Below are 15,495 nucleotides of genomic sequence, written 5' to 3' on the forward strand. Positions count from 1 at the left end.
AGGGCACATGCTCGGGTTTCGGGCCCGATCCCCAGCTGGGGGCATGGAGGAGGCAGCCGATCAGTGATTCATCATTGATGTTTCCTATCTTTCTCTCCCTCTCCTTTCCTCTCTCTGAAATCAATAAAGATATATTTAAAAACTAAACAAAACAAAAAAACCAACTCATTCTCTATTAAATCATTTGCACAGATCAAACAAAAAAATGGGAATGGAATAGAAGTCACTGCGTTTGTATATTTCAAATCTTTTCATAGTGGGACTATTTTCTGAAAAATTCAGAAAGACTTTTGGTTTAATGGTTTTGTGATGGTGCAAGTGATATTCAGAGGTTTCTCTTTGGCCCTTCCTACAATAATAATACTCATCCTATTGGTTAGGTAGGCTAGATGGGGATTCTACAAGTTATTGATTATATCTATTTCCACACACTGCTCCATACTTGGTCAAATTATGATAGGATTAACTTGTAGATCCATGAATACACTCATATATTTGAACCTAAATTCCATTAATCACATGAAGTGAACCACAATCATATTTTAGGTCCTAAAAAATTAGTATTAGCTTAGATCTAGTATTTATTATTCCACAGAAGGTCTGAATAATTGGGTTTTGATGTTTTGTATCCAATTTGAGGATTTTTCTTTTAGTTGGTCACTTCATCCTGCTTACATTTATTGATATGATAGATATTTAATCTTAGTGCTTCTTATTTATGTCATACTTTATTGATTTCATGTTTTAATTTTGGTAAAAAGTCTTTTACCATAAAAATCTGTGACTTCATTTATTTTATGGGTGCCTTGTGTATTCTTTCTTCTCTTAATTTGGAATATTTTTAATAATAGACTTAATCCTTCATTTAGGTAGTAACTTGTGATTCCTCACTGTGAGTGATTAGGAAATTTAGTATCTTACTACTTCTTCCTGCTCTCCCTTTTATTACATGATTATGGTACTAGTTCTTCTATACCTTTATATCATTAAACAATATGTCTTTACTTCTACCACTTGATTTTTAGCTTTAAGTCACATTTTTTTTTACCACTGCAATAAATTTAAGGAAATCGGTATACACATATGGCGTTCCTCATCTGCTATACTTTGTGACATTATTGTATGTGTTATTATGCCTATATGATCCTAGTTTATAACATTTGCAGTCTATTAAATAACTACAGTTCCCACAGTTTTAACCTTTACTCTATGTTTAAGTTTATTTAATGCTCGCTGCTATTAGACCTTTTCCCTCAAATCTGTTGATATCTTTATTAGCCTTTAAAAGATGGCATTTAAATTCCATCAGCATTTAAATTCGGCCAGCGGGACCCACTCCTTGCCGGGAACTAAAGTTCCGATAAAGGTTAGGAGAAGTTCATTTGCCTTTTATGACAGGCACATGTGAACTGTATTCCTTGAGTTTTTGCTTATAATATCTGTCTTTTGCCCCCATATTTCAATAACAGTTTTGCTGGGTGAAAAATTTCTGGTTCCATACTGTTTTCATGAAGATTAAAAAGACATTGTTATTCAGTTTTTTGAACCTTGGATAAATACTGTTGTAAGAAATTCACAAGCCAGTCTGCTTTTCTCCCTATATGCCCAATATGATTGTCTTGTCTTTTCTCCTCCTCCTCCCCCTCCCCTCCCCTCCCCCCCTCCCCCTCCTTTCTTCTTTTTTGCTATAATATAGTATACTTTTCAGTCTGTTGTTTCAAATATTTTAATTCAGGAAAGTTTTCTTGAAGTTTATCTTTGATTAATTTTTTTCTATTCTGTTTTCTTCAGGAATAGGAAATTTTGTGTTAAGTTGATACTTCCCTCTGTGCTTTTTATGGTGTCTTATAGCTATCTTGTCTGTTCTTACATTGTTTTACAGATTTTTATAGGAATATACAGTGATAACTCATATTTGTGTAAGTGAATCTTACGAAAGAACGTGAACAAATATTTATTCAGGTTTAAGACACAGTTATTAACTGTTTTTATATTTCTTCAGGTCCTCAAAATTCATCTCTACAGATTGTACTTCCAGAGAAAATTCAAGCAAATACAAGTGATAATTCAGAAGTAGAAAATGTAAGATATATATTTTTCACAATATTATTTTATGAAATTTCTAATTTGAATAAATGAAATATATAAATCTTACTATAGTATCAATATAAGTTTCTAGTGTTGCTTCTAATAAGGAATTTAAAAGTTTTGATGGTAAAGGCAAATATGTACATCAGAATGTTCTATATTGTTTAATATTTGTCTTTTCCCAGTGGTAAACTATTAAAAGTTCAAATAAGGAAATAATGTAGAAGAAATAGGGTCTTATCTGAGTGATGTCTAGATGATTCATATGAAGGGAATAAATTTCTCCAAGATGGTTAAGAAAAATCTCTCTAAATTAAAGCGTCCTTCCTCTGTCTTTACCCTAGCACCTACCAGTTCTCAGAGAGAAGAAGCCTTTTATCCTATTATATTTGTTAGAAAGGGGAGCTACTTTATCTTACTCATCAATTTACTTAACAAATATTTCTTTGGATTTATGTGTATAGCTATATGCTAAGTGTCTTAGGAAATTAAAACGAAGAAATACAGTGAATCAAGCCTTGCTTATAAGTGGTCAATATTTTGATAACACTTTATTTTTAACACTTTTATTAAGGCACAGTTTGCACACCACAGAATTCACCCTTTATAAGTGTATACAACTCAGTGATTATTAGTACATAAACAGAATTATGTAAATTTTCAATGTCCACTTTTAGAACATTTCAGTTGACTTAAGAAGTTCCCTCATGCCTATTTGCAGTTTTTCTCTGCTTTCATTCTCAGCCCTTGGCAACTGCTGATATGTTTTCTGTTTTTATAGTTTTGCCTTTTCTGGACATTTTATGTAAATGGACAGATATGTATATTTTTCATTGGGCTACTTTCACTTAGGTTTACCCATTTTATAGCACTTATCAGTAGTCCTTTTTTTTTTTTCCTTTAGTCCTCACTCAAGGACATTTTTTCCTCTGCTTTTCAGAGAGAATGGAGAAGCGAGAGAGAGAGAGAGAGACTGAGACAAAGAGACGCCAATGTGAGAGAGACACATCCATTGGTTGCCTCTTGCACTCGCCCTAAACAGGGCTGGATTGATCCTGCAACCAAGGTACAAGCCTTTGGCTAGAATTGAACCCGGGACCCTTCTGTCTGTGGCCCAATGCTCTAACCACTGAGCCAGACTGGCTAGGGAAATTTTCATTCCTTAATAGTTGTGGATAACACATTCTGTTTATCCACTCACATTGGATTTTTTTCTGATATTGGTTATTAAGAATAATTATGTTATGAACATTTATATGTGGACATATATTTTTCTTCCTCTTGGGTAGATTCTTAGGAGTAAAATTACTATTTCATATGGTCAGTGTATGCTTAACATTTAAACTACCAAACTTTCTTCCATAGTGGCTGTACAGTTTTTCTTTTCCCATCAGCCATATGTGAGCTCTCCATTTTTTTTACTTGTCAGCACTTGATATTGTCTCTAATTTTTGGTTAAAGTTATTCTAGTGGGTGTGTAGTGTTTTTCATTGTGCCTTCAATTTGAATTACCCTAATGAGAAATGATGTTGAGCATCTTTTATGAGCCTATTAGACATTTATATATCTTCTCTGGTAAAATGTTTATTTAAATTATTTGCCCATTTTTTAATTAGATTGTTTTCCTCTTCATTTCTGAATTATAAGAAGTCTCTATATATTCTAGATACAAATTCTTTATCTGAAATGTGATTTGCAGTTATTTTCTCTCAATTTGTGTCTTGCCTTATCATTTTCTCTTTGGTATTTTTTGAAGCACCAACTATTTCAATTTTAATGACATACAATTTATCAAATTTTATGAGTTTTTTTTTTTTTGCTGATTGCATTTAAAATGCCTCAATGACATTTTTAGGGGTCTACGGGGAAGTGGCATGCTGCAACATTCCCTCCAAAGTAAAGAACAGATGGCTGCACCTTGGGCCTTCTGTTACTAAGAAAGGGCCACAAGACTTGGTAGGCCTTTTTTGGTTTTTGAGGCAGCGTAATTTTCACTTGAGAATGCTACCCTGACTCATTTATTGAATGATTTAGAGGACTTCCAAAGTAAGAAAGCTCTACATGAGATCCAGGTTGCAGTACTGGCATCTTTGCTGCCTGGGCTACATGAACCAGGAGACTCCATGGCCCTCAAAGTATTTATGGTATAAATAAGTCTTTGTAGAGTCTCAGTCAAGCCCTAATACGAGAGTTTTGGTGCAGAATTTTGGGCTTCTGGGGCAAGGCTACTTTGTCTTTATTAGAGAACTATATACCACTCAGAAAGCAGTTGCTACTGGTCTTTGAAAGGGACTGTGATTCTGACCATGTGGTAAATGACTGTGCAACCAGAACTACCCATCAAGAACAAGTGTTATTACATCGAATCTATAGATTGCTTTGGGTAATATGGACATTTTAATGATATTAATTCTTCCAGTACATGAACATGGTATAGTCTTCCTCTTGTTTATATCTTCCTCTATTTCTTTTTTCAGTCCTGTAGTTTTCCAAGTACAAGTCTTTTACATCCTTGGTTAAATTTATTCCTAGGTATCTTATTTGTTTAGTTGCAATGGTAGATGATACTGTTTTTTTAGTTTCCCTTTCTGAGAGTTCATTGTTGGTGTATAAAAATGCCATCGATTTTTGTATGTTAATTTTGTATCCAGCTGCCTTGCTGAATTCATTTGTCAAATTTAGTAGTACTTTGGTGCAGTCTCTAGGGTTTTCTACGTACAATGTCATGTCATCTGCAAGTAATGACAGTATTACTTTCTCCTTTCCAATATTGATACCTATTATGTTTTCTTCTTGTCTGATCACTATTAAAATACCAAGAACATATTTCATAAAGCTAGAACAAATATTCCAAAAATTTATATGGAACCAAAAAAGACCCCAAATAGCTGCAGCCATCTTGAGAAAGAAAAGAGTTGGAGGGATCACTTTACCAGCTATCAAAGTATGCTACAAAGCCATTATAATCAAAACAGTCTGGTTTTGGTCAACAACAGACATAAAGATCAATGGAACAGAGCAGAGACCCCAGAAGTGGACCCAAACCATTATGGTCAATCAGTATTTGACAAAGGAGGCAAGAGCATACAATGGAGTAAAGACAGTCTCTTCAATAAATGGTGCTGGGAAAGTTGGACAGGTACATGCAAAAAAATGAAACTAGATCACCAACTTACTCCATACATAAGTATAAATTTAAAGTGGATAAAAGACTTAAATGTAAGTCATGAAACCATAAAAATCCTGGAAGAAAACATAGGTAGTCAAGTCACAGACATCTCACATAGTGGAAATTTCACTCATACATCTCCTAAGGTAGGAGAAACAAAGGAAAAAATAAACAAATGGGACTGTATCAAGGTAAAAAACTTCTTCACAGCAGAAGAAATCATCCTCAAAATACAAAGGAACCCCAGGATTTGGGAGAACATATTTGCCAAGAATGTATCTGATAGGGACCTAATTTCCAAAGTGTATTCAGAATTCATACTACTCAACAAGAGGAAGACAAACAATACAATTAAAAAATAGGCAAAGGACCTGAATAGACACTTGTCCAAAGAGGACATACAGATGGCCAAGAGACGTATGAAAAAATGCTCAAATGTCGCTAATCATCAGAGAGATGCAAATTAAAACCACCATGAGGTATCATGTCACACCTATAGGAATGGCTACCATCAACAAATCAACAAACGACATGTGATGGTGAGGATGTGGAGAAAGTGAATCCTGGTCCACTGGTGGTCAGAATGCAGACTGGTGCAGCCACTATGGAAAACAGTATGGAGGTTCCTCAAAAAAGTGAAAATGGAGCTGCCTTTTGACCCAGTGATCCCACTTCTAGGACTATATCCTAAGAATCTTGAAACACTCATCAGAAAGAATATATGCACCCCTATGTTCATAGCAGCACAATTTGTAATAGCTAAGACCTGGAAACAGCCCAAGTGCCCATCAGTAGATGAGTGGATAAAAAAGCCGTGGGACATTTACACCATGGAATGCTATGTACCTGGGAAGAAGAAGGACAGTATGGGTGGACCTGGAGAGTATTATGCTAAGCAAAATAAGTCAGGCAGAGAAAGACAAATACCACATGATCTCATTTATATGTGGAATCTAAAAAGCATAATAAACTGATGAACAAAATAGATTCAGTGACATCGAAACGTGGAACAGACTGAGGAACCTCAGAGGGAAGGTGGGTTTGGAGAGACTAAAGACTTTATTGCATATATGCATAACCCATGCATAACAGACAATAGTGTGTTGAAGGCCTGGGGTAGGGAGTGGGTGTGGGGTCGAAGGGGTTATGGGCAGATAAAGGGACATCTGTAATATTTTCAACAATAAAAATAAGTTTTAAAAAATTAATTAAAAAGGATAGCAAGTGTTATTAGATTCACCAGATCATAAAGTTGGCTGGGCGCAAGGACAATATATCTGAGACTACAGGCCTAGAGGGCACAAGTAAGTTGCATGACTGGATCTTCATGTCATCCTGTACTGTGACATGGTGCCTCTCTCAGCTTATACCTACGGACTCATGAGGATCTCTATTAGCATATAATGAAAGAAGAAAACATAAACTGAGTTTTGTTCATTAATGAGTTAGCTTCGTATATCGATACAAATCAAAACTGGATTGTTGTGTCTCTACCCCTGTTATCAGTGTTGTCCCTTGAAGACGGTGGATAGGGGATCTCCTTCCAGTGGGAGAGCCTCAGGTGGTACACCTGGTCATCCAGTTTGTATTGAGAAGGAAGTAGGCCAAGATAAAAACATACATGTACTCATGTCTGTGGTGCATGGTTATGAGTTTTAGGGAAGATTACAATAGAGATTAAGTACTCTCTTCTCATTATGGCTTAATAGGGATACCTGATATCAACTTGACATCACCAGTGATGTTAACCTTCTGCTTCATTTTTCACCAGTTATTAGGCCTTTTAACAACATGTCTTATTGTATTTTTTTTTAATCCTCACCTGAGGACATGCTTAGAGAGAGGAAGGGAGAGAAAAAAAGAGAGAGAGACATTGATTGTCTGCCTTCCGTGCTTGCCGAGACTGTGGAATCAAACCCACAATCCAGGCACATGCCCTGACTGGGAATCAAACTGGAAACCTTTTGTTCAGCTATGTTCAACCTTTGTGTTCAGGACCATATTCAACCCACTGATCCACTCCGGCCAGGCTGTGTTGTATTTTTTGATTTGTATAATCTCCAGATTGCTTTTTATTGTCACAGATTCTGTAAGGCTTATCTTTTTCTGTCTTTGGGTATTTGTGTCCTTTGGTTTTTATATGCTTTAGCTAAGTTATTTTTCTATGATACTTTAACTGTTGCTTTTCAGATGTTCTCTTTTGTTGGAGAAAAATCTCGTCACTCAGGTTCAGCGACCTATAGATACTATAACTTATTGCTCCCCGTGTTCTAACTTGAGAATAGTAGTGATAGAGTCGAAAACAATACCAAATTTTGTTCAAGAAGTTTATGTTTAAAAATATAGGAAACAGACAGTACATTTTAGGAAAGTGGTTAAAATAATTTTTGTACCTAATAGAGTGAGTTTCACTGATGTAGATATATCTTATCCCAATGATGCCACCTAAATAGACATTATTGCATAGCATATAGGGTCTTCTTTCAGAGGAGCTTAAAATTCAGTTACATATAGATTTCTAATACTATATAAATCCTTATGTTGTGCTTATTTTTTTGTGGAAATAGAATGTATTATATAATGCTGGAGTTTTATTTTGATGAAAAACTTGAGTTTACAGTTATTTAGTAAATGAAGAGCAAACACTTCATTTTCCTATCGCATAACTCTTAAGAAAAAAATCATTGCTAAATAAATATCTATGAACAGATTAAGGGTAAGGCAGACTGGATAATAAGCCACCCCTGATTTTACACTCCCTGCAAGTGACTCACTCTAACAGGATGAGAACAGCACTGGAGATAACCGACCTATTAAGATATGGGCACTGAATCTCATTCTAATAATTCAAATAAACCCAATGATAAATACTCATTTCTTGCTCATCATGAGCAGTAAACTGTACATATTTTACTGAAGGAATGCTTTGATAGAAGCACTTATTTAAGTTGCATTGTGCATCACAATGAAAAAAGGGCGTGAACAGCTCCATTTAACCACCATTTATAAAGTGCAGCTATCATATAAAGTGACAAATATCATTCTAGAGTGAGGTACCCCAGCTGCCAATTTCCACCACTTCTAAAAAGATCTAGATACCTGAAAAAGGAGTGTCCCCCATACAAATTTTACAAACATACTGGTAAATACTTTTCTATAACTGAAACCTCAGGGTGCTAAAGTTGTACTCGTTTAAAAAACCATTCAGCTACCTTTGGTCTTTAAAACTTTAGATATGTTGTTGCAGATTTCAAATCACAAATAGTCTGAGATGTTTTAATTAAGACATTTTAAGCATTGTTTGGAGAGATTAATTGATATAAAATTGTTGTTTTGCTTATTCTATTACATTTGTCTTTACTCTCAGTTGTTCTGGACTTTTTAGAAACAGATATCCTATATTATTCCAATAGATGGGAAACCATGTACCGTCCACCTAAAGCAAAGGTAAGTTTTTAATTCTTTAGTTTTGGATTTCATTTTATTTATGTGAATTTGTTTACTTATAATAAAAATGGGCTATTACAGTAATAAATAGTATTATTAAATTTTTTGTTGTCTTAGATGAACCGATGCTCTTCTGTGAATTAATGAAATTTTTGGTCCTAGTTTTCATGAAAGTAGCCTTTTGTGAATAGGGGTTTAGGAACAGGAATAGATACTCATCTCTTGAACATTAATCTATATGATGTTAAGTTGGTAGAACCAGCAGGACCAGTATAATCAAAGCAGGATGTCAAAATAAGAACTAAGTCTGTAACTGATTATATTAAGAATTGATCAGGGAGGCAGGCTCACCATCAGGGATGTGGAATAAGAGATTTAATACAGAAATTAGATAATACACTGTGGGAACTAGTGAATCATTAATGGAAAATAGTGCTAACTATGTATGTGTCATCTTTCAGAGAGTTGAGAAAATGATTGAAATAACATTTTGTAGGGTTTAATTCTGTAGTGGCACCCCAGTTGTGAAAAGGTAGATTGGAAGTAATTTGTGATTTCAAGAGGTCAATTTCAGTTAAATTTTGGGTGTAAAACTAGACTACATGGAATGAAGGAGAGGCTAATTTTGAGACCAAAAATAATAAGTGTAAATAACTTATCAAGAACATTGGGCAGAGAAAGCAGAAAGAGGAGGTCAGATGAACACTTTCTAAGAAAGAAGAAACAAAATTTTTTGGCTGAGGGGAAGTTTCTTAAAGAGAGATGTGTGAACAAATGATTCATTGTGCAAGATGCCAAAGAATGGCATTGAGTGAAGGAAGAATTAACCTATTCCTGTAGACAGAAGGGAAGAATGTGGTAAATGATAACACAAATAGCTTTTCAAGTGTTTAAGAGGGAAAGTGAGAGAACTCACACCACATTGGAACATCTTATCAGGACTATGAACAGTGGTAAGAAACGTAGGGACTGGACCATGGGATATGGATAGAGGATGTGCATATTGTTTTGGGAAATTACCTGCATAATGATTATGACAGCATAATGCCAATTATGTTATTGCAAATAATTTATGTGAGAAATAATGAGAAGCAGAACTGTGAGTGTGTGGAGGTAGGGATTTTTTTTTTTTTTTTTTGAGAAATACTGAGGTGACAGGAAAAAGATTAGCTAACGGATTGGATACAGCGAGTTGTGACAGAGATTTAGTGGGGGCAGATATAGGTTTATTTTTGGAGCAGTTGTATATGAAGTGCTTGTGGGATATCCCTGGAGTAATGTCTAGTTGGCATGTAGATTTAGTTTTAGAAGATGAAAGAGAGATGTGGGTTTTATAACCATTGTTTTGTGTAGGTTTAAATGAAGCACCAAGAATGAACGCGCTAAATCTATAGAGGTGGGAGTGACTATTCAAGGTGAGAAGGAAAACAACCCACAGATGAATGCCTTGGAAACACTTAAGGGAAGAAGCAAGGATCCAGATGAAAGGATTTACAGAAGTAGAAAGATATGAGGAAAACCAGGGGGAAATGGATGGTATGATTGAAGTTGAAGAGTAGGTGGTTTAAAGAAGGGGAATGTGCTCAGCAGTGCCAAGTGTATAAGAGTAGTTTTACTTGACTTGAAACTGTCTTTTGGATTTGACAGCTAGAAGGTCATTAGGTAATTAATCTATATGAGATCAGTTTTTGTGGAGGATTCCCAACAGAAACTGGTCTGGGTGGTCTCTTATGATACATTGGATGGAGGAGTGAGCACGAGGTAAGGAGGTCTAATGAAAACAGCATGGTAAATACAGGCAGTGGTACCAGAGAAGGCTGAACGTAGACCTGTGTTCAGATTGTTCTGACTCTTAGACAATACTCGTTTACTTCATTATAAAGGAAATAGGAGTTCATGGTACTAAAATTTAGAGATAAATGTAAGAACAGACAACCCTCATAATCCTACAGCCAGTTCATATCTGTGTAAATTTTAAAATGCTTTTCTCTCATTTTGTAGTCCTTTTTTCTTATTTTCTTTAAAGGAGTCCATTAAGCTGGAAAATTATTTTGACTAAATGTGCATTGATTTGAATAAAACTTACTTAAATGTCAAAAGAAAACACTATATAATGGTTGGCAAACTTTTTCTCTAAAGCCTTTCTCTAAAGCTTTGAGGGCCATAAATGTCTGTTAAAATGACTCAGCTCTGCTGTTGTAGCAGGAAAGCAGCCATTGACCATGCTTAAGTCAATGGCTGTGGCTATGTTCCCATAAAACTATTACAAAAACAGAGGAGGATAGGTCAGATTTGGTCTGAGTGTGTTAGCTTGCTTGCTGCTACTTTATATGTTTCAAAATGAGTAATTTAAAAAATTCCCTCATTCTTTTTTACATTCAGATTATTTTTAGCAGATAAATTTATGGTTTATTTGTATAATCAAGGATCTGGGAATTCTTATTCTTCAAATATTCAGGTAAGAATTAAGTTCTGTGCTTTACATATTGTTTGAAAACCTTTACTTACATTTAATAAATGCCTTCCTAATGTAGCAGAATCTATTCACAGGGGATATATTTAAGATATCTATTTTTTCTGTGCCTAATTTCCCCTATTATTAGGCTTTCCTAAAGCCTTGGTAAATTAAAGACAAATTGGATTGACTTAACACCTTCTCCTCTGCCTAGAACATAGGTATCTAATTAATTAATTAATTTAATATTTTGATAATGAACAAAATAAACTGATGAACAAAATAGATCCAGAGACACAGAAGCATGGAACTGACTGAAGAATCCCAGAGGGAAAATGGGGGTGGGGGAGTGGGTGGAGAGAGATTAATCAAAGAACCTATGGGCATAAATGCATAACCCATGGACACAGATAATAGTATGGGAAAGGCCTGGGGGTGGGGTGAATGCAGGGTCGAGGGAATCAATGGGGGGGTGAGTAAAATTAGTTTATATTTTGTTAACTTAAATTAAAAAATAAAACAAACACAAATATTTACTGTACATAAAATCATAGATTGAAAACATTTCCCTTTTGTACCCCAGTCCCAGTGATTTTTCCATGGGCATGCTGCACTAAGTTTTAAACCGTGCAATACCTGACTATTTAGTCAGGGGCACTGACCTCTTTTCCCTTAGATCATCAAATAAAATATGACAACAGCCAACTCAATAATAGCCACCTAGTGTGAATGAATCAAAATTTTAAAAATTTTTTTGTCAGCTTGGTAAAAAGTATATTTTGTGGTGGTCCACAGAATTTTAGTAATTCGTTTATGTGGGCCATCAGATAAAAAAGGTTGAAAATCGCTCCCCTATCCCATCCATCAGCCTGTGGACACAGACAGTAGTATGGGGAAGGTCTGGTGGAGGGGAGGGGACCAATGGGGAAATAAAGGGAACATCTGTAATACTTTCAACAATATATATTAAAAAAATTTTTTTTAAAAAGGGACAGAGGCAGAGGAGAGGGGATAATGATTAACAGAAGGTTCCTGAAATGGGCGGAGAGGCAGGGCTCCACAGAGGAGGGGAGGGCTGACTTTGTATGGGAGGAATGACACTTCTCCAGTGACAGCAGGATGAAGAGGATGGGGCCGATGTCTATAGAGTCACAGAGATTTTGGTGGGAGGGCGAGGGAGCTCACACCTCATGGCTTCCAGCTGCTTGGTGTGGTAGTAGGCAAAGTCAGCTCTGAGAGTTAACTAGCGGCAGGGTGAGTTTTGAGGGAAGCAAGCAGAGGAGGTGAAAAGAGCAGTTGTGGAGAACAGAAGCAGAGCCAGCCATGGTGCCTCCCTGGGTAGGCACCCAGGGTCCTCAGCTGAGGATGGAGGCATGACCCTACCCCCATACTGGCCTGTGTTCTATCTTCTTGTGCAACTTCGGTGCAATGGGTGGCCAGCAGTTGGCTGGTTCCATGCAGAGCTGGGCTGTGGCCTGGCAGGTGCATCAAAAGGACAGCAAGGCAGAGTTTAGGGTGTGGCCAGTAGATGGGCAGACAGTCATAGGGAAGGGACTTCTAAGGAGAGGAAGTAGGTGAATCTGGATCAAGATACACTTGGAGTTACAAAGCTGGCCGGAGCTTGGGCTATCAAGGGGCATGTGGCTCCATGGGGATGAAGACAGAAGCAACATTTAAGTGAAACAGACAATGTCAGGTTAACCCTCTTGCCAAGAACAAGCTTGCACCCAGGAAAAGGGATAGAAATGTAAAGGGGGACTTGGGGCATGGATGGAATTGTAATAACCCTTCTTTGTGATTAAGTAGGGCATTATGCAAAGAATTCAGAACTTGAAGATGTTTTTAGAAATCTTGCTTTGAAATCTCACTAAAGAGGCTTCATTCTTATAACGAAGGTCTTAATAGGAAAAAGATATGCTCAGCTAGAGCAAGCCAGCAAGTTACTAAATACAGCTTGGGATTTAGCTTTGAGTTTCGATCACATCTGCCATGGACTTGCCAAATGATGTAATAATAGCTAATGTTTATTAGTGTCATTATGAGAAGTGATCCATTAAATGATGATGTAAAAAAATATTCTATTGAATCTACCCTTTAAATTATAGTATATCCATAATCCACTCTCTTCCTCTGTCTCTGTCCACTGAAACCACTGTTTTCCAAATAAACATGTTTAATTGGATTATTGCCAGAACTTCTTGAATAATATATTTCCACTGTCAGTTCTCAACACAGCAACCAGATCAGTCCTATTAAAATCTAGTCACATCATACCACTTCTCTGCTCAGAACCTTCCATGGGATGACCAACTATTGCTTACAAAGTGAAAACCAGTGTCATTTCAGTATCCTACAGCCTTTATATAGTCTGGTCCTCTTCACCTGTCTGACCTCATTTCCTGTTATTCTCTACCCTACTACTTGTTCCAATCACATTTCTCTCCTTGCTGTTCTTCAGACACACCAGACATGTTCTCCTTCCAAGAAATTTGCACTTTCTATTTCCTCTGATCCAGATGTTTGCTCTTTTCCAAAATACCACATGTTTTTCTACCTCATTTCCTTCAGATCTTTGCTCAAAATCACCCCATTAGTCCTTGACTAATCCTATTTATTTTATTTTATTTTAAATTTATTGTTGAAAGTATGACAGGTGTTTCCTTTTTCTCCTCAACCTCACATCCATCTTACCTCCAGGCCTTCCCCATACCAAAGTCTGTGTCCATAGGTTATGCTTATAAACATAGAAGTTCTTTGATTAATCTCTCCCCACCCACTCCCCTACCCCCACCTTCCCTCTAAGATCCCTCAGTCTGTTCCATGCTTCCTTTCTCTGGACCTGTTTTGTTGATCAGTTTATTTTGTTTATTACATTCCACATATGAGTGAGATCATGTGGTACTTGTCTTTCTCTGTCTGGCTTATTTTGCTAAGCATAATACTCTCCAGCTCCCTTGATGCTGTCCCAAAGGATAAGAAATCCTTCTTTTTTACAGCTGCATAGTATTCCATGGTGTAAATGTACCACATCTTTTTTATCCACTCATCTACTTGAGAAGAATGTATATTCTGCAGTTTTGTGGGTGGAATGTTGTGTAAATGTCAATTAAACCCATCTGATCTAGTGTGTCATTTAGGGTCACTGTTTCCTTGTTGATTTTTTGTCTGGAAGCCCTATCCAGTGAAATCAGTGGGGTGTGAAAGTCCCCTAGTATGACTGTATTGCTGTAGCTCTCTCCGTTAAAGTCCTCTAGAAGTTTTTAAAGTAAATTTAGGTGCTCCTGTATTGGGTGCATATATGTTTATCAGGGTTATATCCTCTTGTTGGCTCAATCCCTTTAGTATTATGTAGTGACCTTTCTTGTCTCTTGTTATGGACTTCATTTTGAAGTCTGTTTTGTCTGATAGGAGTGTTGTTACCCCAGCTTTTTATTTCCTTTTGCATTGAAAATGTTTTTCCATCACTCTCATCCTGTGTGAGTCTTTTGTTTTGAGGTGGTCTCTTAAAGAGAGCATATATTTGGGTCATGTTTTCTTATCCATTCAGCCACCCTATATCTTTTTATTGGAGCATTTAATTCATTTACATTTAAGGTTATTATTGATACTTATCTCTTGCCATTTTAATTCTTTATGCCTATGTTTCTCTCTCTCTTTATTTCTACTTCTAATCACATGATGCGAATATTGGTATGTTTCACGTTGTCCTACAGCTCCCTTAGACTGTCCTCCTGTTTTTTAATTGTGTTTTCATTTTGGCTCTCTGACTGAGTGATTTTTTTCTACCCTATCTTCTAACTTGCTGATCCGAACCTCAGCTTCCTCTAATCTGCTGTTTATTCCTTCCAGTGTATTCTTTATTTCTGCTATGTCATTCTTAATTTCCTTCATAGTTTCCATATCTTTTTTCATGCTGTTGAGCATCCTTACAATTAGTATTCTGAACTCAGTATCTGATAGATTGTTTACCTCCATTTCATTTAGCTCTTTTTTCTGGAGACTTCTCTTGTTCTTTCATTTGGGGCTTGCTTTTTTATCTCCCCATTTTGGCTGCTTATTTGGGTTTGTTTCTATGTATTAGTAGATCTACTAGGACTCATAGTCTTTTGGAAGGTCTCTGGTGAAGGCCAATGTCAGACACAGTTTGTGACTGGCCCTGAGTACCCTGTTTGAAGTGATCAACATCCCTTGCCTCCCTTGCCTTGAGGTCTCCTCTGCTGAGGCTGGGTGTGGTTGGAAAGGACCAACATGCACAACAAAGTCTACTTTGCTAAGGTCAAGGTTCAGAAGTGGATCAAACAAAGACTCAGATCATTCTGAATTTCCCGCAGGCTGC

The 15,495-nt window shown here is 36.5% G+C and overlaps 1 protein-coding gene across 1 annotated transcript in view; it reads left to right on the forward strand.

The window, feature by feature from the left end:
• Positions 1–15,495, forward strand: part of ADAM32 (ADAM metallopeptidase domain 32) — a 119,834-nt gene that overhangs the window by 5,353 nt on the left and 98,986 nt on the right. Inside the window, exons 2-4 of the mRNA XM_087813622.1 lie at positions 2,003–2,082; positions 8,643–8,704; positions 11,087–11,162. Of these exons, the coding sequence (XP_087669748.1) occupies positions 2,003–2,082; positions 8,643–8,704; positions 11,087–11,162 (218 nt within the window). The remainder of the gene's footprint in view (positions 1–2,002; positions 2,083–8,642; positions 8,705–11,086; positions 11,163–15,495) is intronic.

Source organism: Miniopterus natalensis, chromosome 2 (assembly GCF_054644295.1).
Source record: "Miniopterus natalensis isolate mMinNat1 chromosome 2, mMinNat1.hap1, whole genome shotgun sequence".
In the NCBI taxonomy this organism is placed as follows: domain Eukaryota; kingdom Metazoa; phylum Chordata; class Mammalia; order Chiroptera; family Miniopteridae; genus Miniopterus; species Miniopterus natalensis.